The following is a 25,413-nucleotide window of genomic DNA, read 5'->3' as shown; positions in this document are numbered from 1 at the left end:
GTCGCTTTAATGAGTATGAATTCTACAGATATAGTCGATTTAATGAGTATGAACTCTACAGATATAGTCGCTTTAAAGGGTATGAAATTTACAGATATAGTCGCTTTAATGGGTATGAAATAAACTGTTATAGTCACTTTAATGAGTATGTAATCTACAGATATAGTTGCTTTAATGAGTATGAAATGTACAGATGTAGTCCCTTTAATGGGTATGAAATCTACAGATATCGTCGCTTTAATGAGTATGAATTCTACAGATATAGTCGCTTTAATGAGTATGGAATCTGCAGATATAGTCGCTTTAATGAGTATGAAATCAACAGATATAGTCGCTTTAATGAGTATGGAATCTACAGATATATTCGATTTAATGAGTATGAACTCTACAGATATAGTCGCTTTAATGGGTATGAAATGTACAGATATAGTCGCTTTAATGGGTAGGAAATAAAATGTTATAATCACTTTAATGAGTATGTAATCTACAGATATAGTCGCTTTAATGAGTATGAAATGTACAGATGTAGTCCCTTTAATGGGTATGAAATCCACAGATATAGTCGCTTTAATGAGTATGAATTCTACAGATATAGTCGCTTTAATGAGTATGAATTCTACAGATATAGTCGCTTTAATGAGTATGAATTCTACAGATATAGTCGCTTTAATGAGTATGGAATATACAGATATAGTCGCTTTAATTGGTATGAAATCAACTGGTATAGTCGCTTTCATGAGTATGAAATCTATAGATATAGTCGTTTTAATGGGTATGAAATCTACACATATAGTCGTTTTAATGATTATGAAATCAACAGATATAGTTGCTTTAATGAGTATGAATTCTACAGATATAGTCGTTTTAATGGGTATGAAATCTACAAATATAGTCGTTTTAATGAGTATGAAATCAACAGATATAGTCGCTTTAATGAGTATGAATTCTACAGATATAGTCGCTTTAATGAGTATGGAATCTGCAGATATAGTCGCTTTAATGGGTATGAAATCAACAGATATAGTCGCTTTAATGAGTATGGAATCTACAGATATAGTCGCTTTAATGGGTATGAAATCTACAGATAGAGTTGCTTTAATGGGTATGAAATGATCTGTTATAGTCGCTTTAATGAGTATGAAATCTACAGATAGAGTCGCTTTAATGGGTATAAAATAATCTGTTAAAGTCGCTTTAATGAGTATGTAATCTACAGATACGGTCGCTTCAATGAGTATGAAATCTACCGATGTAGTCCCTTTAATGAGTATGGAATCTACAGATGTAGTGGCTTTAATGAGTATGGAATATACAGATGTAGTCGCTTTAATTGGTATGAAATCAACTGGTATAGTCGCTTTAATGAGTATGAAATCTACAGATATAGTTGTTTTAATGGGAATGGAATCTGCAGATATAGTCGCTTTAATGAGTATGAAATCAACAGATATAGTCGCTTTAATGAGTATGAATTCTACAGATATAGTCGCTTTAATGAGTATGGAATCTACAGATATAGTCGCTTTAATGGGTATGAAATCAACTGTTATAGTCGTTTTAATGGGTATGGAATCTGCATATATAGTCGCTTTAATGAGTATGAAATCAACAGATATAGCCGCTTTAATGAGTATGAATTCTACAGATATAGTCGATTTAATGAGTATGAACTTTACAGATATAGTCGCTTTAATGGGTATGAAATCTACAGATATGGTCGCTTTAATGGGTATGAAATAAACTGTTATAGTCGCTTTAATGAGTATGTAATCTACAGATGTAGTCGCTTTAATGAGTATGAAATGTACAGATATAGTCCCTTTAATGGGTATGAAATCTACAGATATAGTCGCTTTAATGAGTATGAATTCTACAGATATAGTCGCTTTAATGAGTATGGAATCTACAGATGTAGTCGCTTTAATGAGTATGGAATATAGAAATATACGTAGTCGCTTTAATTGGTATGAAATCTATAGATATAGTCGTTTTAATGGGTATGAAATCTACAGATATAGTCGTTTTAATGAGTATGAAATCAACAGATATAGTCGCTTTAATGAGTATGAATTCTACAGATATAGTCGCTTTAATGAGTATGACATCAACAGATATAGTCGCTTTATTAAGTATGAAATCTACAGATGTAGTCCCTTTAATGGGTATGAAATCTACAGATATAGTAGCTTTATTGAGTATGAAATCTACAGATGTAGTCCCTCTATTGAGTATGTAATCTACAGACATTGTCGCGTTAATGAGTATGAAATCAACTGTTATACATGTAGTCGCTTTAATGAGTATGGAATCTACAGATATAATCGCTTTAATGAGTATGTAATCTACAGATATTGTCGCTTTAATGGGTATGAAATCTACAGATGTACAATGTAGTCGCTTTAATGGGTATGAAATCTACAGATATAAACGCGTTAATGGGTATGAAATCTACAGATGTAGTCGCTTTAATGGGTATGAAATCTACAGATGTAGTCGCTTTAATGAGTATGGAATCTACAGATGTAGTCGCTTTAATGCTTTTAGTTAGTATGCCTTAGTTAAGATGGTCAATGTACATCACGTCTATGTCAGTATTCAATAATATGTAATAATATTGATAATATACATATGGGCCGTAGGGCCCCAGATTTAAAATGAAATTGACAATAATGAAAAGAATCATTAGATTGTTTTAGTTGACTGCACATTGTAACAACATCAACACATCGATGTATAACCTATACATAACTTAGGAACACACAAACAGTTTATGGTATCACCCAGGCAGCTCGTTCCAAAATAGAGACGGAATTACAAAGAGAATATAAATATAGTCTTTAATAATAAACGCATTAAAAACTTAAAATTTCGCAATGACTTCTAAGAGGTTATATCGGTGTTTACAGAGTTATATCAAAACATGCATAATCCTACTCCCATATCCAAGTAAATGTTTTGGAAAAAGGTGCAAACGGATAAAATAAAATCTACCAGCTTAGTAAATTGACCTGCAAATGAATTATGTATTTTACTGCATTTGTTTTTGCCAAATCTTCCTATTATCTATAAAGTGAGATGATTGCTGGTATATGGTGACCGATTTTGAGGTTAAAATCCAGGACTTGCACAATGCATGTGTAGTTGCAGACTTATTCGTTAGACAATATGTTGTAAGGTACAGTAGCCCAGAACATGACGATCGGTGTCCATGGACATATATTGATTAATCATAAAACACAGGGGCCTGGGAATTTGCAACAGTCTGTGTGATAATGAGCATGGGTGAGTGCCATTTTTGTTTTACTCTAGTACCTTCCCAACTGTCTGGAATTGTGTGCACACTATAGGATATGGAGTTTCAGGTCTGGATCTTCATGGACTGTTACAACAATTCTCAGGCCCCTGTGTTACTGCTATTGGCATGTTTAAAATCCAAACGTTTATGTATTTACAATGTACCCAGCAGAGGATAAAAAACAAAACAAAATCATAAATATATAAGTGATGACTATGTGTCATCCCGATGATATTGATTCCGTTCTATATCTGAATTACACCGTGGCGCTAAATTATTTACCAAATACGATCGAAATACTTGATTGCCAAGCAAAAAGAAACATTATATTTTACCGTCCTAGCGCTTCAGTCCACACATACAATATGACAACGTGAGTAATACAACAGGCACGGAGTATTTGCTTTAATGAAATTCAATATATTTACCATTTTACATCAAATAAATGTAATGGGTGGTACTATTGTGTCCCTTACATTACCAGGACAAAATCGTCACGTGGTACATAATGTGTTTTATAGTTTACACAGACATATAACTCCTGGCTACAGATCAAACGTCATTGTTCATAATGTACCATTTTCCCTCCTGTGAACATATTCATTACGGTTTCTGGCTGGGTTCCAGAAATCATCACCTGACATGGCTACATGTACGTCAGTGGATGAATACCAGTCGACATTAATAATCAAACAATATAATTATGATATAGAAAAATGCATTGTTGAACTCAGAGCCTTATCTTATTTGTTACTAATAAACATATCTGAATCTGAATCTGTTATGTTGCACGGTTGATTACGTATGGAAATACGAGGCGTAGACATCTACATTGGACAGTTAATTGAGTTCTTAATTGTGTAAAGTCACCAATCGTGATGACGTTATTAGTGAATTGTGTGTTTGTTGTGGTAGGAAATAACATCACTTCTGCCATATTTTTACGCCCACCATGGCAGGCTGTTCAATTTATTGTATTGTATATATGCTATATGTACTGATGAGCTGTAAAGCATCAAGTCGATAAAATGAATGAAACGAAATCGCCCTACACATCGTCACTCTTCAGGCTCTAAACCACTCTTCTTATCGCTATTTCTTGAGAAGCACTGAATGGATCTTTCTGAAATTCATATGAACATTTCCTTTGGTCCCTGGCTGTGATCTTTTGATTTTTGGAATTCTCAGAAAAACAGAATGGCAGACGGACGGCCACCGTGGATTTTGACAATGAAAGTACCACTGGATCTCAAATGTCATATATAGGTTCCCTTCGTCAGTAGTGGTGCCCTTTTGACATTTGAACTGACCAGTAATACAAAATGGTAAAAAGGCAGTCATCTTGGATTTTGACAAATGAGGACTGTTATCCCATTTCCTTGAAAAATACTGGAAGGATATTTCTCAAACTAAATGAGTACATTCCTCTTGGTTTACATTTGTGCCGGTGTAATTTTCAGTCTGATCAGGAAAACAATATGGCCGACAGGTATCTTTCCTGTGACATTTGAAGATAGTCACCACTATTTCTGAGAAGTACAATGGAAGGATGTTTCTCAAACATCATATTTAGGTGTCCATGGTTCCCTAGTTGTACCAATTCAGTTTTGAGGTATATCAATTCAAGTAAAACAAAACGGCTAACGGTTTTGGAATTGCATCTTTATTGCTATATCTAAAAAGTTTTTCGTAGATCTTAAAACATAGATGTAAATTTTAAAGCGACTGCAAAACAAATTATATTAACTTATGTCAATCACGCTTTTAATGGGGCCGCGGTGTCCGAGTGGTTAAGGTGTCCCGACACTTTAACACTAGCCCTCCACTTCTGGGTTGCAAGTTCGAAACCTACGTGGGGCAGTTGCCAGGTACTGACCGTAGGCCGGTGGTTTTTCTCCGGGCACTCCGGCTTTCCTCCACCTCCAAAACCTGGCACGCCCTTGGCTGTTAATAGGACGTTAAACAAAAACAAACAAACCAACGCTTTTAAGTCCGAATTGGAGCGCGCGAGGGGTGTTGTAGAATTTCTCTAGATTTAATACACAGGCTCCTTTGACATCAAATGTTTAAGATAAACAGGAAAGTGGAGAAAAACTTTATAACAATAAAAATCATTCAATGATGGCCTCCAAGTTCCCTTCCGAATCACTTATTACTATTATCAAAGTTCATCAAATATCAATAGCAAGCATTCACGTGTAGACGTTACCTAAATGTACCGATCATAACACGTGTAGACGTTACCTAACTGTACCGATCATAACACGTGTAGACGTTACCTAACTGTACTGATCCTAACACGTGTAGACGTTACCTAAATGTACCGATCATAACACGTGTAGACGTTACCTAAATGTACCGATCATAACACGTGTAGACGTTACCTAACTGTACCGATCCTAATACGAGTAGACGTTACCTAAATGTACCGATCATAACACGTGTATACGATACCTAACTGTACCGATCATAGCACGTGTAGACGTTACCTAACTGTACCTATCATAACACGTGTAGACGTTACATAACTGTACCGGTCCTAACACGTGTAGACGTTACCTAACTGTACCGATCATAACACGTGTAGACGTTACCTAACTGTACCGATCATAACACGTGTAGACGTTACCTAACTGTACCGGTCCTAACACGTGTAGACGTTACCTAACTGTACCTATCATGACACGTGTAGACGTTACCTAACTGTACCTGTCATAATACGTGTAGACATTACCTAACTGTACCTGTCATAATACGTGTAGACATTGCCTAACCGTACCTGTCATAACACGTGCAGTCGTTACCTTACTGTATCGGTCCTAACACGTGTAGACGTTACCTAACTGTACCTACCCTAACACGTGTAGACGTTACCTAAATGTACCGATCATAACACGTGTAGACGTTACCTAACTGTACCGGTCCTAACACGTGTAAACGTTACCTAACTGTACCTACCCTAAAACGTGTAGACGTTACCTAACTGTTCCGACCCTAACACGTGTAGACGTTACCTAACTGTACCTATCATAACACGTGTAGACGTTACTACCTAACTATACCGATCATAACACGTGTAGACGTTACCTAACTATACCGGTCATAACACGTGTTGACGTTACCTAACTGTACCGATCCTAACACGTGTATACTTTACCTAACTGTATCGATCATAACACGTGGAGACGTTACCTAACTGTACCGGTCCTAACACGTGTATACTTTACCTTACTGTATCGATCCTAACACGTGGAGACGTTACCTAACTGTACTGATCCTAACACGTGGAGACGTTACCTAACTGTACCGATCCTAACACGTGTATACTTTACCTTACTGTATCGATCCTAACACGTGGAGACGTTACCTAACTGTACTGATCCTAACACGTGGAGACGTTACCTAACTGTACCGGTCCTAACACGTGTAAACGTTACCTAACTGTACCGATCATAACACGTGTAGACGTTACCTAACTATACCGGTCCTAACACGTGTAAACGTTACCTAACTGTACCGATCATAACACGTGTAGACGTTACCTAACTGTACCGGTCCTAACACGTGTAAACGTTACCTAACTGTTCCGATCCTAACACGTCGATAAAGCACGAGAATCGAGAGCCTGGTAAAATGTAGTAAATTAGTGTACATATCAATGTTTAGACTTTCATATAAACTTTTCCGGCATAGCCGTATTATATTCTTTTGGCCCCGGATATAATGCGACAGTTGGAAGTTACTGTTCAAGATGAAGAATGTGATTGGTCAATGTAACGGTAAATGCAAAATGCAGCATATGCAGTTAAAAACGAAACAAAGTTAAGATTGAAGTGCAAGCTGAATAAGTGGATGTATCCATTCAAAGGACACACTGATAAGATTATATTCCTGATTCAAATGCAGTCTTATTATCACTAAAAATGATTCAGACTGATATAATTTTAGTTATCCGTGCTGAAACGCATTAGTTCGTTGATTTATTTCACCAGCAGTTTTACATTAAAACCACCAGCATTAAAACTATGCCGTTTATCCTATTTTAAAGATATTTCTTGTTACATTCAAGCTACCATTCCCGATCGGCTGACTGACAATTGGTCTCAGCTGACTACACTACGTACATTGTATGTACCGTAGCAATTACAATATCATTCATAATTGATGTACACTGTATATATCTTTTATTTATGCTTAATAAATATGGCAACCCGCTTTCATTAAAACACTCTAAATGTATTGTGGTAGACCATCTACACACATATAGGGTCCGTACTATCAATCTAACATTAGTACCGATGTACTTTCTTATCATGATGACATCACATCATTACTCGTACAAGGTTTAAAAAAAAAAGGGGGGGGGGGGGGGGCTCTAACTCAACTAATGACACAGGAGGGTAAGGTTAAAAATAAAAATGGGGGGGGGGGGGGGGGGGGGGGGGGGGGTGCCTTTGAATGTTTCATATAAAATTTTGCCAATTTACTCGAACAGAAGACGTCTTTGAAATGTAGGTAAAAAGCCACTACCTTTGTATACTAAAATTGGTGTTGATGCAGGAAAGTCGAGTTTGTTTTCTGGAGAAATTCTCTCTACCAAGTTCATGGACAGTTTTCTCTCTGCTAATTATCGTTAGACATGATTGTTTTGCATCATCTCGGATCGTTAAAGGGAATGTACAGTCCCAGTGTCATTAAGATAGTTTCTTGACCAATTACCATTAACGGTCTGATCAATAGAAAGTGAGAGTCTGAAACGTCTCGACAAAATACAACAAAGTCGTGTGATACAGACGTAATACAAGGAATTCAAACAGCTACAAGATCATACGACTAATAGAACCTTACATGGGTCTGTCACGTGGACAGGGATATCTCAACTCGAGTGTACGAGTTTGGCTAGTCAGCACGAGCCTTGAAAACAGCTGCCCGGCTAAACTCTTACCCGAGTATGGATCTATCCCTGTCCACTGTACAGGCCATGTTTGATGTTTTTTTTTCTCGCATACTTCTTTTAAAACGACCATTTGTAAAGTGTTGTGGAACCTTTTCATCGCATTATCATCAATGTCTTTGAAATGTGCGTCAAAATTGATGACGTCATCAATTTGCGACGTGGTTATGCTACATAAAATGATGACGTTACGGTATTGTGAGTGGCGTCATAGCACGTGTCAGCTGCCTTGCCCTACCCTGGTAAAGGACAGTTATTTTTTCTTTACCAAAATCGGAGATTTATCCGGAAAGACGGAAGAAAACGATGACATCTGAACAGCAACAATGTCAAACGATGATAGTGACCTGTCACAGTGGGGTTAAACAACAACAGCAAGGTCATATTAAGACAGTGGCCTAAGTTAGGGGTACCTAAAAGAGCTACGAGGACAAATGACGACAGTGACCTCTGTTAATGGGATCGAACAACAGCTACGAGGTCAAATGACGACAGTGACCTCTGGTTGTGGTTGCCTGCAATAGGTACAAGGTCAAATGACGACAGTGACTTCTGGGGGTGTAGACCACTTATAGATACAAGGTCAACCCACGACAGTGACCTCTAGTAGTGTAGGCCACTAATAGATGCAATGTCAAATGACGACAGTGACTTCTGGGAGTGGATGTCATCAATAAATGCAAGGTCAAATGACGACAGTGACCTCTTGTAGTGGTTGCCTGTAATAGATGCAAGGTCAAATGACGATAGTGACTTCTGGGAGTGGATGACGACAGTGACCTCTGGGAGTGAATTCCTGCAATAGATACATATGTACAAGGTCAACTGACGACAGTGACCTCTGGGAGTGGATTCCTGCAATAGATACAAGGTCAAATGACGACAGTGATCTATAAGCTTCAATGTCAAATGACGTCAGTGACCTCTGTTAATGTGATCAATTTACACCTTCAAGGTTAAATGATAGGAGTAACCTCTGGTAGTCAGACTTACATCAATATCTTGCACATCGAATAGAACCCGATGAAACTGTCTATATCTTAAAGGTCAAGCTCTCCGCGTTTTACACCCCAACTCCCCGACGTCTTCAATCTCTGGTAACGATGAACCGTTTCAGCAGCTGCAATTAAGCACGATCAAATCGGAATTGATTTCTCACCTACTAACTACATCAACTCCCGGTGCTAACGGAGATGGGTTCAGATATCATATTTTTGTGTCCTGAATAATGGTATTTGTCTGATATTGATTGAGTTGTTCCTGGACTATACCCAGTAAAAAGAGTAATTTATCAGATAACCCCAGAGTGCCACGACTCATTTGTATACTAAAGTACATGGTTAATTGTCTACCAAAGCATACTAAATTTACACTACAATACATTTAAAATATTTATAAACATAACTTGTTTCCGAATATCTTCAGCAGGACCAACGATCACAGAATAAACCGACACGAATGCGAAAATAATCTAACGCGAATACGCTTAATTAATGAATTTAACCTTTATCAATATATGTGTAGATGTTTGTACACATTTATTGATTGCCTAAATCGTATATTTCTTAGAGGTATGGCACATACTAGTCGTAGTATTTGCCAGTTTCGACCTAAAGATAACTGTTTGAAAATAAATGTAGATAAAAAATGAGTTATCGAATATAAACATAGCATTTAAATAATCTTATTTGCGAAATTGTGTTTGTTAATTGCAATGGTGGTTATAATATGACCTTAAAATTGCATCATCGGGCTATCTATAACTTTCAATGTTTTTTGGAAATAAAATCATTTTTGAGATAAAGCGACAAACTTTTAATAAAAGTCAACTAAAATGATATTCCTAAAAAGTAATCCTCCGTTGCGCTGGTATCTAAAAAAAACCGTAGTTGATGAAATGTTGCAATGGCTTTTTTTAATTTAAACATATTTAATAGCCAAAGTTTTTTCACCTTATAGACGCCCTCTCCCGTCATACAAACACGTTAAATGAAAACATTGAGATAGGTATAAACATATAGAATATCTGACATAGACACAAGTTTGCAAGAAAGAGTACAAGATCAAATATCAAAATATATTGCTTGATGTGATGTAGTGTTGCACATGTCAGAACACCAGAGAGTTTAGGTCTACAGAAAGATCTGAATTTTCAAACAAGAGAAGTTCTAAATCCAAAACCAAATATGTTGCATTCAAACATTGAAACCTTACCAATGCATTCAATTTGCATCTAACGAAAAAAATAAAAGACATTTTCGCAAGGACGTCCACAGGTGCAAAACGGATCATTAATAAGATTTACTCGATACAGATCATATTGGAGAACACTACATTTGTGCCTCAATCTACACATGTAGTATGTAAAATGTTTAACTTTCTTTCACAATAACTGTAGTAGGTAGGTGGAGATGGCTGTACATTTGAGTTTATAGAGTTTTTGCACAAATTCAGGGACGGTAACGAGCGTACAGATAGATCTAACAAGTTCTAGCTACGAATAGTGGCAGGTATAAACGAGAGATTTGTGATAATCACTGTTATTTCTCAGAGCAGATCGGTATTTTCTGCAACAGTAGGTGGAAGGAGATCATTTAAATAGTCCGGAGATAACTTTTTATGCATTTATATAACTGCACTGACCGTAAATCAACTCATATGGTAGAGCACTGAAGGTTCGGACTTCGAAAAAATGTCTTTTATATATTTTGTTATGTGTCTAACTGTACTATCATTTGATTTTCCTTGGTTATATTCAAAGGATAATTTCAAAATAAAAATCATGTTTGATATAAAGTACATTACTTTTATTTCATATGGTATTGATTGGCAGCTGAGTGGTTCTGTTTTCACCACATGAATTCTCATTTGAGATTATTCGCATAATCGCAATGCTTTCGTAATAATCTATTGACAACGCACAGCGCGCGCAGCGGTTCTGTTTCGGTACTGCCTGGATCACGATACTATGTATAGGTCACATGATATTTTACCTGTAATTTACGAAATCGGACACACACACATGTAAATGATCGCCGTGTGTGCCTAGGTCCAACCGGCCGAAGGGTTTATGTTTTCATTACCATTTTCTTCTTAATACATATCTTAAATAAAATATACATGTATTGTGATGCATTGTCTTCATGGCACATGTCTTTAATGTAACTGTTTTGTTCTGTATCATGAAAAAGGGGAATTCTAACTCGAACATTTGACGATTTATTTGTCCTGGCCGTCGCTATCGCTATTCATATATCTATTCTAGTACATATAATACACACAGGGACTTGACACGAATTCCCAACCCAAGGTCTATACATATATACATGTGCAGGGGCTGTAAGTTGAAAACTTGTATACGCATTTTTTGTAGTAAAATTTCATGTTGAACATTTGTTTCCCATCTGATCGAATTAATACCGCATGTTAGTAAGCTGAGGAGCTGTATCGCCAAATAGTGGTACATTTTGTATCTGGTGTTTTCAATTTGCTAAAGAATAAAGGTCGTTTTTCGCTTATCCTGACCTAGACCACGCGCCGCGATAGTCTGAGCTACAAAACAATGTGCAATGTGTAAATAGAATGAAAACACGTGAAGTGAAAGTCTAATGATGGCAATCAATCGTGCCAATGCCATAACATTTCGTTCCCACAACAAATAAGGTCTGTTCCCAGATACCGTAGTATACGCTAAAAATACATTTTGAGAGTAAGTACATTGTATTTCGCAACATGTTATTTCTATAAGCACTGAGAACCGTGTAGGTACATCTACATAGGTACATAAAGGCTATTATGGCAATGACTATACCAGTAACCCCCTGTACGGTTAGAGAATTTAATCTCCTCTCTATTTAAGTGTTGTTAGGGTTAATGGAGGGTCGAGTACCGATGGATGATATACTCATAGTTTTTTAAAATCGTGACGAGGCTATGAATAGTTGTTTTTAAAATGCTGTATAGCCTATTGTGTGGAGGGATTTTTAAATGAGCTCGTGACAGAAAGCAATCACATTTATGCAAGGGTACAAAGCAAAGTAAACAAAACATTTTTCAATATTCCATTTGAAAAACAATCTAGATTTGAACATAACATCCCAGTTTAACATCGTCGGAACAAAACAGGTCAGCCTATAGATTTAATATTTGAGTAGTGTTTGATATCTCTGATCATAGCACACCAAAGGCCAAGGTCATGCAACAGCTTTGTTTGAGTCCCTCCGGTGCTACCGGACCATACCAACTTCTGTGGTCATAATAGATTCACATCGAGACTCGAACCCGGGTTCTCCAAACTCTAGACGGGCGCTCAACTATTTGGGCTAGGCCTTACCTGGCTATCGGGGTTTTACCCAGGAAATGTTAGCATTGGCCCCTTGTTGTGCCCATTTTATTTTAAGTTTGATTTGAAAATGCGTAAAGAAGGATTTGTGTGAGAGAAGGTTTGTGCAAATAAGGGTTTGTGTGTGAGGGAAGGTCTGTATGTAAGGAAGGTAATTTGTAAAGGAGGGTCTGTGTGTATAACGGTCTGTGTGTAAGGGAAGGTCTGTATTTAAGGTACATTGTAGGTTTTGTGTAATGGAGGGTCTTTGTGAAAAGTACAATAGGTTTTGTGTGAGGGCGGGTCTGTATGTAAGTTACATTGTAGGTTTTGAGTGAGGGTCTGTATGTAAGTTACATTGTAGGTTTTGTGTGAGGGTCTGTATGTAAGGTACATTGTAGGTTTTGTGTGAGTGTCTGTGTAAGTTACATTGTAGGTTTTGTGTGAGGGTCTGTATGTAAGTTACATTGTAGGTTTTGAGTAAGGGTCTGTATGTAAGTTACATTGTAGGTTTTGTGTGAGGGCGGGTCTGTGTAAGTTACATTGTAGGTTTTGTGTGAGTGTCTGTGTAAGTTACATTGTAGGTTTTGAGTGAGGGTCTGTATGTAAGTTACATTGTAGGTTTTGTGTGAGGGCGGGTCTGTGTAAGTTACATTGTAGGTTTTGTGTGAGTGTCTGTGTAAGTTACATTGTAGGTTTTGTGTGAGGGCGGGTCTGTATGTAAGTTACATTGTAGGTTTTGTGTGAGGGCGGGTCTGTATGTAAGTTACATTGTAGGTTTTGTGTGAGTGTCTGTGTAAGTTACATTGTAGGTTTTGTGTGAGGGTCTGTATGTAAGTTACATTGTAGGTTTTGTGTGAGTGTCTGTATGTAAGGTGCATTGTAGGTTTTGTGTGAGGGCGGGTCTGTATGTAAGTTACATTGTAGGTTTTGTGTGAGGGCGGGTCTGTATGTAAGTTACATTGTAGGTTTTGTGTGATGGTCTGTATGTAAGGTGCATTGTAGGTTTTGTGTGAGGGTCTGTATGTAAGGTGCATTGTAGGTTTTGTGTGAGTGTCTGTATGTAAGTTACATTGTAGGTTTTGTGTGAGGGCGGGTCTGTGTAAGTTACATTGTAGGTTTTGTGTGAGGGTCTGTGTAAGTTACATTGTAGGTTTTGTGTGAGTGTGTCTGTATGTAAGGTGCATTGTAGGTTTTGTGTCAGTGTGTCTGTATGTAAGGTGCATTGTAGGTTTTGTGTGAGTGTCTGTGTAAGTTACATTGTAGGTTTTGTGTGAGTGTCTGTGTAAGTTACATTGTAGGTTTTGTGTGAGGGTCTGTATGTAAGGTGCATTGTAGGTTTTGTGTGAGGGCGGGTCTGTATGTAAGGTGCATTGTAGGTTTTGTGTGAGTGTCTGTATGTCAGGAACGTTGTAGGTTTTGTGTGAGTGTGTCTGTATGTAAGGTGCATTGTAGGTTTTGTGTGAGGGTCTGTATGTAAGGTGCATTGTAGGTTTTGTGTGAGGGTCTGTATGTAAGGTGCATTGTAGGTTTTGTGTGAGGGTCTGTATGTAAGGTACATTGTAGGTTTTGTGTGAGTGTCTGTGTAAGTTACATTGTAGGTTTTGTGTGAGGGTCTGTATGTAAGGTACGTTGTAGGTTTTGTGTGAGGGAGAGTTTGTATACGTAGATGTAAGGTAGGTTACATTGTATGTTTAAGGGATGGTCTGGGTGTAAGGAAAGTTTTGTGAATGGCGTATGTGTGTAAAGGATGTTATGTGTGAGGGAGGGTCTGTATGCACGGAAGGTTATGAGTGAGGGAGGGTCTGTGTAAGGAAGGTTATATGTGAGGGAGGGTCTGTTTGTAAGGAAGGTTATGTATGAGGGAGGGTCTGTGTGTAAGGAAGGTTATGTATGAGGGAGGGTCTGTGTGTAAGGAAGGTTATGTGTGAGGGAGGGTCTGTTTGTAAGGAATGTTATGTGTGAGGGAGGGTCTGTATGCACGGAAGGTTATGAGTGAGGGAGGGTCTGTGTAAGGAAGGTTATGAGTGAGGGAGGGTCTGTGTAAGGAAGGTTATGTGTGAGGGAGGGTCTGTATGTAAGGAAGGTAATGTGTGAGGGAGGGTCTGTATGTAAGGAAGGTTATGTGTGAGGGAGGGTTTGTATGTAAGGAAGGTTATGTGTGAGGGGGGGTTTGTATGTAAGGAAGGTAATGTGTGAGGGAGGGTTTGTATGTAAGGAAGGTTATGTGTGAGGGAGGGTTTGTATGTAAGGAAGGTAATGTGTGAGGGAGGGTCTGTATGTAAGGAAGGTAATGTGTGAGGGAGGGTCTGTGTGTAAGGAAGGTTATATGTGAGGGAGGGTTTGTATGTAAGGAAGGTAATGTGTGAGGGAGGGTCTGTATGTAAGGAAGGTAATGTGTGAGGGAGGGTTTGTATGTAAGGAAGGTTATATGTGAGGGAGGGTCTGTGTGTAAGGAAGGTTATGAGTGAGGGAGGGTCTGTATGTAAGGAAGGTTATGTGTGAGGGAGGGTTTGTATGTAAGGAAGGTTATATGTGAGGGAGGGTCTGTGTGTAAGGAAGGTTATGAGTGAGGGAGGGTCTGTATGTAAGGAAGGTTATCTGTGAGGGAGGGTCTGTGTGTAAAGAAGGTTATGTGTGAGGGAGCGTTTGTACGTATGGAAGGTTATGCGTGAGGGAGGGTCTGTATGTAAGGAAGGTAATGTGTGAGGGAGGGTCTGTGTGTAAGGAAGTTTATATGTGAGGGAGCGTTTGTACGTATGGAAGGTTATGTTTGAGAGAGGGTCTGTATGTAAGGAAGGTTATGTATGAGGGAGGGTCTGTGTGTAAGGAAGGTTATGTGTGAGGGAGGGTTTGTATGTAAGGAAGGTTATGTTTGAGAGAGGGTCTGTATGTGAGGAAGGTTATATGTGAGGGAGGGTTTGTATGTAAAGAAGGTTATGTGTGAGGGAGGGTCTGTATGTAAGGAAGGTTATGTGTGAGGGAGGGTTTGTATGTAAGGAAGGTTATATGTGAGGGAGGGTCTGTGTGTAAGGAAGGTTAGGTGTGAGGGAGGGTCTGTATGTAAGGAAGGTTATATGTGAGGGAGGATCTGTATTTAATGAAGGTTAAGTGTAAGAGAGGGTCTGTATGTAAGGAAGGTTATGTGTAAGGGAGGGTCTGTGTGTAAGGAAGGTTATATGTGAGGGAGGGTCTGTGTGTAAGGAAGGTTATATGTGAGGGAGGGTCTGTATGTAAGGAATGTTATGTGTGAGGGAGGGTCTGTATATAAGGAAGGTAATGTGTGAGGGAGGGTCTGTATGTAAGGAAGGTTATATTGAGGGAGGGTCTGTATGTAAGGAATGTTATGTGTGAGGGAGGGTCTGTATGTAAGGAATGTTATGTGTGAGGGAGGGTCTGCATGTAAGGAAGGTCATGTGTGAGGGAGGGTCTGTATGTAAGGAATGTTATTTGTGAGGGAGGGTCTGTATGTAAGGAATGTTATTTGTGAGGGAGGGTCTGTGTGTAATGAATGTTATGTGTGAGGGAGGGTCTGTGTAAGGAAGGTTATATGTGAGGGAGGGTTTGTATGTAAGGAAGGTTATATATGAGGGAGGGTCTGTATGTAAGGAAGGTTATATGTGAGGGAGGGTCTGTGTGTAAGGAAAGTTATGTGTGAGGGAGGGTCTGTATGTAAGGAAGGTTATGTGTGAGGTAGGGTCTGTATGTAAGGAATGTTATGTGTGAGGGAGGGTCTGTATGTAAGGAAGGTTATGTGTGAGGGAGGGTCTGTATGTAAGGAAGGTTATATGTGAGGGAGGGTTTGTATATAAGGAAGGTTATATGTGAGGGAGGGTCTGTATGTAAGGAAGGTTATGTGTGAGGTAGGGTCTGTATGTAAGGAATGTTATGTGTGAGGGAGGGTCTGTATGTAAGGAAGGTTATATGTGAGGGAGGGTTTGTATGTAAGGAAGGTTATCTGTGAGGGAGGGTCTGTATGTAAGGAAGGTTATGTGTGAGGGAGGGTCTGTATGTAAGGAAGGTTATATGTGAGGGAGGGTTTGTATATAAGGAAGGTTATATGTGAGGGAGGGTCTGTATGTAAGGAAGGTTATATTGAGGGAGGGTCTGTATGTAAGGAATGTTATTTGTGAGGGAGGGTCTGTATGTAAGGAAGGTTATGTATGAGGGAGGGTCTGTGTGTAAGGAAGGTTATGTGTGAGGGAGGGTCTGTATGTAATGAATGTTATATGTGAGGGAGGGTTTGTATGTAATGAATGTTATGTGTGAGGGAGGGTCTGTATGTAATGAATGTTATGTGTGAGGGAGGGTCTGTATGTAAGGAAGGTAATGTGTGAGGGAGGGTCTGTATGTAATGAATGTTATATGTGAGGGAGGGTTTGTATGTAAGGAAGGTTATGTTTGAGGGAGGGTTTGTATGTAAGGAAGGTTATGTTTGAGGGAGGGTCTGTATGTAAGGAAGGTTATGTTTGAGGGAGGGTCTGTATGTAAGGAATGTTATTTGTGAGGGAGGGTCTGTGTGTAATGAATGTTATGTGTGAGGGAGGGTCTGTATGTAAGGAAGGTTATATGTGAGGGAGGGTCTGTATGTAAGGAAGGTTATATGTGAGGGAGGGTCTGTATGTAAGGAAGGTAATGTGTGAGGGAGGGTCTGTATGTAATGAATGTTATATGTGAGGGAGGGTTTGTATGTAAGGAAGGTTATGTTTGAGGGAGGGTTTGTATGTAAGGAAGGTTATGTTTGAGGGAGGGTCTGTATGTAAGGAAGGTTATGTTTGAGGGAGGGTCTGTATGTAAGGAATGTTATTTGTGAGGGAGGGTCTGTGTGTAATGAATGTTATGTGTGAGGGAGGGTCTGTATGTAAGGAAGGTTATATGTGAGGGAGGGTCTGTATGTAAGGAAGGTTATATGTGAGGGAGGGTCTGTATGTAAGGAAGGTTATATGTGAGGGAGGGTCTGTATGTAAGGAAGATTATATGTGAGGGAGGGTCTGTATGTAAGGAAGGTTATATGTGAGGGAGGGTCTGTATGTAAGGAAGGTTATCTGTGAGGGAGGGTCTGTATGTAAGGAAGGTTATGTTTGAGGGAGGGTCTGTATGTAAGGAATGTTATGTGTGAGGGAGGGTCTGTATGTAATGAATGGTATGTGTGAGGGAGGGTCTGTATGTAAGGAAGGTTATGTGTGAGGGAGGGTCTGTATGTAAGGAAGGTTATGTGTGAGGGAGGGTTTGTATGTAAGGAAGGTTATGTTTGAGAGAGTGTCTGTATGTAAGGAAGGTTATGTATGAGGGAGGGTCTGTGTGTAAGGAAGGTTATGCGTGAGGGAGGGTCTGTATGTAAGGAAGGTAATGTGTGAGGGAGGGTCTGTATGTAATTAAGGTTATGTGTGAGGGAGGGTCTGTATGTGAGGAAGGTTATATGTGAGGGAGGGTCTGTATGTAAGGAAGGTTATCTGTGAGGGAGGGTTTGCATGTAATGAATGTTATGTGTGAGGGAGGGTCTGTATGCAATGAATGTTATGTGTGAGGGAGGGTCTGTATGTAAGGAAGGTTATGTGTGAGGGAGGGTCTGTATGTAAGGAAGGTAATGTGTGAGGGAGGGTCTGTGTGTAAGGAAGTTTATATGTGAGGGAGGGTCTGTATGTAAGGAAGGTTATGTATGAGGGAGGGTCTGTGTGTAAGGAAGGTTATGTGTGAGGGAGGGTTTGTATGTAAGGAAGGTTATGTTTGAGAGAGGGTCTGTATGTTATGAAGGTTATATGTGAGGGAGGGTCTGTATGTAAGGAAGGTTATGTGTGAGGGAGGGTCTGTATGTAAGGAAGGTTATGTTTGAGGGAGGGTCTGTATGTAATGAATGTTATATGTGAGGGAGGGTCTGTATGTAAGGAAGGTTATGTGTGAGGGAGGGTCTGTATATAAGGAAGGTTATGTTTGAGAGAGGGTCTGTATGTAATGAATGTTATATGTGAGGGAGGGTCTGTATATAAGGAAGGTTATGTTTGAGAGAGGGTCTTTGTGTTACGAAGGTTATGTATGTGAGTAGGGAGGTGTGAATGTAAGGTAAGTAGGCCATATCACAGGTGTCCTTGTGACAGGACATGTGAATCTAACTATACGTGAATCTTCTATATACAGCAAATATTTAAAGCAAGATACACGTACACGTAGTTCGCGTGGCTATGACGACGGTTACAAAACAATAACATGTATACAATACTGGATACTAACTGTTTTGTATTATTGGAGGTATAAAGACATGAGCTTTTCAGAAAGTTGAAACGCTCCATGCTGACCCTTGACCCTGGTATTACGAAATAATGTCAAATATAATATCGGCTATAGAATTAAATTTTGTGACCATCCTGTCAAAAAAGAAAAAGAAAAAAAATTGCTGAGACATGTTAACAATCAATTTAGTCACGATATCGGAGTCATTAGCTGGACTAGGTGGTGCGATGTGAAAAAAGAATCAGCTTTATCTTGCATATGCTAGCTACTGTTAGTACAATAGATTGGTATTATGTTGCATTGTGGCTTTGCCCCGTTGTGATTTAGTACACCAAGCCAGAAACCGATTGTTATTTAGTTCTCTGGCCTAGCCAACTGCTACAATGTAATTAGACAATATTGGTAATGTGGTATATGGTGCAGCAGTACCTCATACAATTCTGAAAATAAATCTCGGTGAACTTGATTTTCAATATCCAAAGTGTACGGCTAAACTTTAAGTTGGTAGCGTACTCGCCTGTCACACTGACGAGATGTTTCATGTGGGACCATTCCATTTCACACCAAACTGTACCGGTGTCATCCTGTTTCTCCAAAAACTGAAAATATATATCCTGGTTGTCTCAAAAACTTATGTAAACAATATAGGTGGCTTTAACAGCTAAGTTTTCCTGGCAAATCAAAAATCCTAAACAACAAAAAAATAAATAGAATGATATAGTAAATTGAATAAATTAATAAATAAATTAGTAGAGTCTAAATGATAAAAACAATAAGTGAAATAAAAAATGATGTAATTGATGATGCATTTTCAAACACGAATAAATATCTAAAAATTTGCTCAAAAATAGTCATGTTATATACCAAAATGTTTGTTTGAACATATAGTTTCTTCAAACTACCAATAATTTGCTGTAGATGCTAACGGTTTCTTCTATAAAATTACTTTGTGGTAAGATGTAGCATGGAATAAATCGAAATCACACAATTAACCAAACCTGAAAAATAGCAAACCTGTCATGCTCACAAGTATCTATAGCACAGGGTAGGAGCATGCGCTTGACCGGATTGGACTTTATCTACATGTACGTACAAACCAAGGTCGGATACAAGATTTTCAGATAGGGGGGCGTGCCAAATTACGGGGGCTCCGGGGGTACTCCCTGGAACAAATTTTAGCAGGTAAATGTGCTTTGGACACTTGGGTACAAAACGACATGGCTATTTTGTTCAATATATGTGATACTAATGAGCTGTTTATTTCCCCCTGAAACATGCATGTTTCGCATGTTTTGTTGAAATTTACAAATAGCTTAACAAATTACATGTCAATAGCAAGGCCCAGTCGGTTTGCCATATCAAATGCCCCTTAACCATTTTTTGTTAGGAAGCATCCCTGTGTAACTGGGATTCAAATTTATACAAATGATGAGGCTGACCCCCATGGGCCCGAGGGGCGGGACAACAGGGAACAATTTTGATATATTGCTATAAACGACCTCTTGTCTTTTTAAAACCTTGGGGATCCCACTCAATAAGCATAGATCTAGACCCTAGGCCTACAAGAGGAAGCTAAAAAGAAGGAATTCTCCAGGTGGGGGTTCCCCATTAACTATACATGTAGGCCTAAATATCAGGGTTAGTCTTTCGAATCCCCGTGTGCTATTATTATCAAATGCCCTGGGTCATTAGCGGATCCAGGGGGAGGTCCTGGGGGTCAAGGCCCCCTCCCCCCCCCCTTTTATCGGATGAGGATTTTTTTTTCATAGCCATTTAAAGAAAACGCCCCCCCCCCCCCCCCCCCCCCCCCCGCCCCCTATTCGATATAAGTTACAAATTATAACTCAAATGAGCGACTGATGGGATTTAGCCACTACAGTAGTAATAGGCCTAATATACAAGAATCATTTTTGGTTGTGCGAGACCTAGAAAGAATTTTATAACGCTCGAATAATCGAAGCGTTTGTGTGAATATGATGCATGATGCTGAACATGACGGAACATGACAGTCGGCAGATGATGGACAAATGTTTTTAACATAGATAATCTAGGGACAAGTTCAGAGAACAGTTATTTTATTTTATTTGTTGGTTCGACACGGACGTACTCTAGTCATACTCTAGTCATACTGGCCAGTAGGATTTTATTAGGGATTTCTGTTTCCAGTCAGGGCAGAGAGTACCCGTACATCCATACTGTATAGTCTAGTGATGGTGTCGTCTGCTTCTCATTTGGAAAGAGTAAGGCCTAAATGTAACAAGTGGTAGGCCTAACATAATGTATAATCATCGGCCATGTGATGAATGTCAGTTTGAATTTAATTTAATTGCATAATTCATAGAAGAATTTTGAATTAATGGTCGTCTTTTAAAGATGATTTAATTGTTAATGCGCCGGATGGTGGTTTATGAGATGGTATTTGGTAATTCTCAACTAATACTAGTACCAGGCTAGGGTGAAATAGAGCAAATAAGCTCGTCAGCAAACTCCAGTCAATTGCATAAAAGATAAATAATCAGTACTTCTGTCGGTCTTCAAGGAAATGACCATATCGAGGCATGAAAACTATACCACTAGACTGTCTAGACAGCCAATTAAAACAAAGCAAAAGCAAATGTCCCTTGAAAAGGGGTAGCCACGCACTCGCCTATAACCAATAAAAAGTACTAACCACCCAACATAAACCTACTTACACAATTCCCACACAGGTGAAGAGTAAATTTTTACCAGGTAATATGAAATCATTTTAGTTTGAATTGATCTCAAAGACCCCTGACCATGTAGGTCTGAGTGCAGCCTGTCATTATAATTCCTTATTATTCGTTCCTTCAATGATATATTATAACATTTACAATTATTCTATGCTTATAAATTCATTTCAGTAATACATTATGGATTTACATATATATAGCCTATACTTTTTTCACAGTTTTAAGTTGTTTTTAACATGTAATTGACAGAATCTGCCTTGGAAAGAAGTAAAGCCTAAAGCCAGTAAAGGAGAGAAAACTAAGGATGGACGCTATTTATACAGGGGAGCAACAACTCCAGATTTCTATGATGCTGAGTCACAGGACAGTTCTCATAACCCTTATTCCACAAGCATTCCTTCAGCAGATCCATACCTTATGTATGGACCAACAGACAGATATGCCTATACAAATGAAATGTTTTATGACAATGTCCCCTATAGCCCAGCAGCATACAAAAGTGGTGGGAATTATGTGAAGCACCGTCCAGCATTATCTGACCAGTCCAGTTCAGACTTCACAGGTATTTATGCCATTTAATTTTGTTGAAATAGAGACATGCAAAAAGTATTGGGACACAAAACCTTGCTATTTTGAACTTGCATTTCGTTCCTTCAATGATATATTATAACTTCATGGATTTTCTTGAAATCTCACAAATTATATATTGTATAATTATATCATTTATTCCTTCCTCTGATAATTATTTGAATTATCGCACAAAAGAGCTCACGAAATTTTGTCTCTAAGTGTATGGAATTTCAGGAAAATCCATTTGAAAATTAAGGAAAGTCATAAAAACACCTTCAAAATCTATAGGAAAAAATTAATATTTTTCGTGTCCTAATACTGAAATATTTATGTAGTTAAAAGTATACTTATGTATATCATGCTTGATAAACATGAAAACAACTTGAGAAAAACAACCTTTTCAATTTAAAACTATGCAAGATGAATTTTTGCAAAAGTGTTTGCTTTTGTTTATTTTATAGTAACTTTTTCTCATACAGAAGTCTATCTCCTTCCATTTTTTTATGGATCACCTGAGACGAAGTTTCACGCGACCTATTGTGATCGCCTTTTATTTAGTGTCATCTGGCGTCATGGGTCGAAAACAATTTCATTTTTTACTTCTTCTCAATAACCAAGAGGCCTAGCTCAGGGTCATGATGTTGGGCCAGCAGCATGCTGGGATGATCGAAGGCCTATTAAGTTTGTTCAAATGAATGACCTTGACCTACTTTCAAATAAAATACAGTGCAACTTCCGAAAACTGAACCTTCTAAAAACCGAACACCTCTGAATACCGAACGAATTGTCATTGTACGGAATTGGTCCTTCTTTATTATAGTATTGAACAAATTCCAAATACTGATCCCTCTGAATTCCGAACACCGGACTGAATTTGTGTCCGGTTCCTGTTAAAATATACCTAAAATTACTTCTGAAAACCGGCCTTACCTGAGCGATTATGACACGAGGTTAGGCCAGTCAACCCTGAAACAACACCTGTGACGGGTATTGTGTGAAGCCTAATTGTCTCGGGACCTACGTATACATGTAGGTGATTTGTTCAGGTATCCAATATACAGAGGAGCCCGCTTATTTGCATATCGCTTATTTGAATATCCCGCTTGTTTGAATAAAATTGTCAGGTCCCAATTTTTTTCTTCTTTATCTTTGTATTTTAATCCCGTGTATTTGCATCGACTAAAACACAGACTCTCGCTTATATGCATATAAAAATTCAAAAAATCGAAAATTTTTAATTGATTTTAGGGTATTTTAAGTGATTTTTCCGTAATAAAAGTTTTATGAGTTCCGTAATAAAAGTTTTATGAGAAGTGTTTGAACTTGCATATTGATTTGACACGATGTACAACGTTATCTAATCATTGGTTCACGCTTCGTCATTACTGGCTATGTTCGATGCATCAATATCAACATTTAGTTATTATCAAGACCAATTATCAGTAGCATTGTGCAGAAGAATTACTGAATAAAATATTTATATGCCTCATCTTTTGATGAGATTTGTTTATTTATTATAGCATCGATCCAAACCTGTGTTCTGTGCACTTGAACATCAGCTGAGGCATGTTGCGATCACCATGATTGTTTACATGTCACGGTCATTAAGACAGTCTATTGCTTCAGCAGTTCATCAATATGATCAAACAACTAATATATTCATAGCAGATACACAACGCACCTCAAGATGATAATGAATGTTTATTGAAACGATGACATTGTACATCGTAGTGCCAACCCACGTACGTGTGTGTATGACCGATATCCGACCCAGAGTGACAAGTAGTAAACAATGAAGTGTATGGCTGTATGCAAATATTTTTATTTGTACATTCACAAAGAATAACAACCTATATTTTTTGTATTTACTATTTTATTTTAAATAATGTTTTTTTTAAACATATTTTTAATGCAAATAACGTAAACAATCTTATAGCTCCCATTTTGAGTACCTACCTGACGATCTACAAGACTACATGTGTATAAGAGGGGCCAAAACCCAACTCCGCCTATATGAATACTCCGGTTATTTGCATATTTTGTCATGGAAAAAGGGCTATGCAAATAAGCAGGTTGCTCTGTATACCCCAAGGGGGCATTATGATTGTAGGCCAAGTGTATAATCAACATGACAATTATGAAACAATGCCACACTTCGTTGAAGTGCAGCGGTTTGTTTATCTTCACAATGCAAGTAGAGCTAGAAGCCCGATCGCAAGTTTCGCATCTTATTTAAATGAGGCCCAAAGGGGGTTGTTTTTGCATGGTCGTAAATGAAGCCCGTGATGTTTTTTTAGACAATACAGAGTCGGAAATACGCCCAGTATCAACTGATCAGTTGTAATTAATATTGAAACAAAAAATCTTCACACCTTTCATATTATTTGGTGTGTAAAATATTCCGTATCGGCCCCATCCACATGAAGATCGAAGCTTCACCGGATGTAACAAAATGTAGGTCGATCGTAAAGTGCAGTTATACATGGAAAAATACTGTTTAAAACTACAGTTATCGTTATTTGTCTTTCTTATATAATCTGCAATATAAACATTGATTAACTTTCATAATATTCATATTATTCAGACAAACTAAATTGTCTAGGTACATAGTGCCAGTTTGTAATCGGGTACATTCTAACAAAAGTTCATCCCGACCAATTATATCCGGAATTCGACCGGTCATTTTTCGATCAACTTCTCCAAACCGAAGCCTCTGTAAACCTAACAAATATCCATGTCCCTTGCATGTTCGGTTTATAGAGGTTCCACTGTATCTAGAGATCTTTTAACAACTTCTTACCAGCAAGCATACTGGGTATACTATTGCTACAGCATACCCAACTGGCCCCTACAAAAAATAGTAACAGTGACCTCGACCTTGACCCAAAATCCCTGAAACTCAAACTTGTCCAAGATATCATGTTCCTTTGTGTGAAGTTTGATAAAAAAAAGAAAACAACCGAAAACCCTAAAGGAATGTCAAGCTGCTAGAGCGTGCCAAGTAACCTTGACCCGACAACCATGAAACTCATTGTGCAAGATATTATAGTCCTTTGTATCTATGTTAAGTTTGATAAAAATTCTTCAGGGAATGAAGCCGCTAGATTGAGCTAGATCTTGACCAAACAGCCGTCAAACTCAAACTAGTCCGAGATATCATAGTTGTTTGTATTGGTGTGAAGTTTGATCAAGATCGAGGGCTGACGAGGGGTGTAGCGTATGCATGTACAACAGGGACAGAAAGGCAACTGATAGCCTCCCTTTCCCATGGTTTCACTGCAGGTACTATATATATATATATAACCAAGAGGCACAGGGTCATGTAGCAATGGAA

At 38.4% G+C, this 25,413-nt stretch overlaps 1 protein-coding gene across 1 annotated transcript in view; it reads left to right on the top strand.

The window, feature by feature from the left end:
• LOC117338966 overlaps window positions 1-25,413 on the top strand; it is a 47,881-nt gene that overhangs the window by 12,016 nt on the left and 10,452 nt on the right. Inside the window, exon 2 of the mRNA XM_033900331.1 lies at window positions 21,759-22,071. Within this exon, the coding sequence (XP_033756222.1) occupies window positions 21,759-22,071 (313 nt within the window). The remainder of the gene's footprint in view (window positions 1-21,758; window positions 22,072-25,413) is intronic.

Source organism: Pecten maximus, chromosome 12 (genome assembly GCF_902652985.1).
Source record: "Pecten maximus chromosome 12, xPecMax1.1, whole genome shotgun sequence".
NCBI classification, from domain to species: domain Eukaryota; kingdom Metazoa; phylum Mollusca; class Bivalvia; order Pectinida; family Pectinidae; genus Pecten; species Pecten maximus.
The sequence above is the reverse complement of the archived record's forward strand: the minus strand, read 5'-3'. Positions and strand labels throughout refer to the sequence as shown.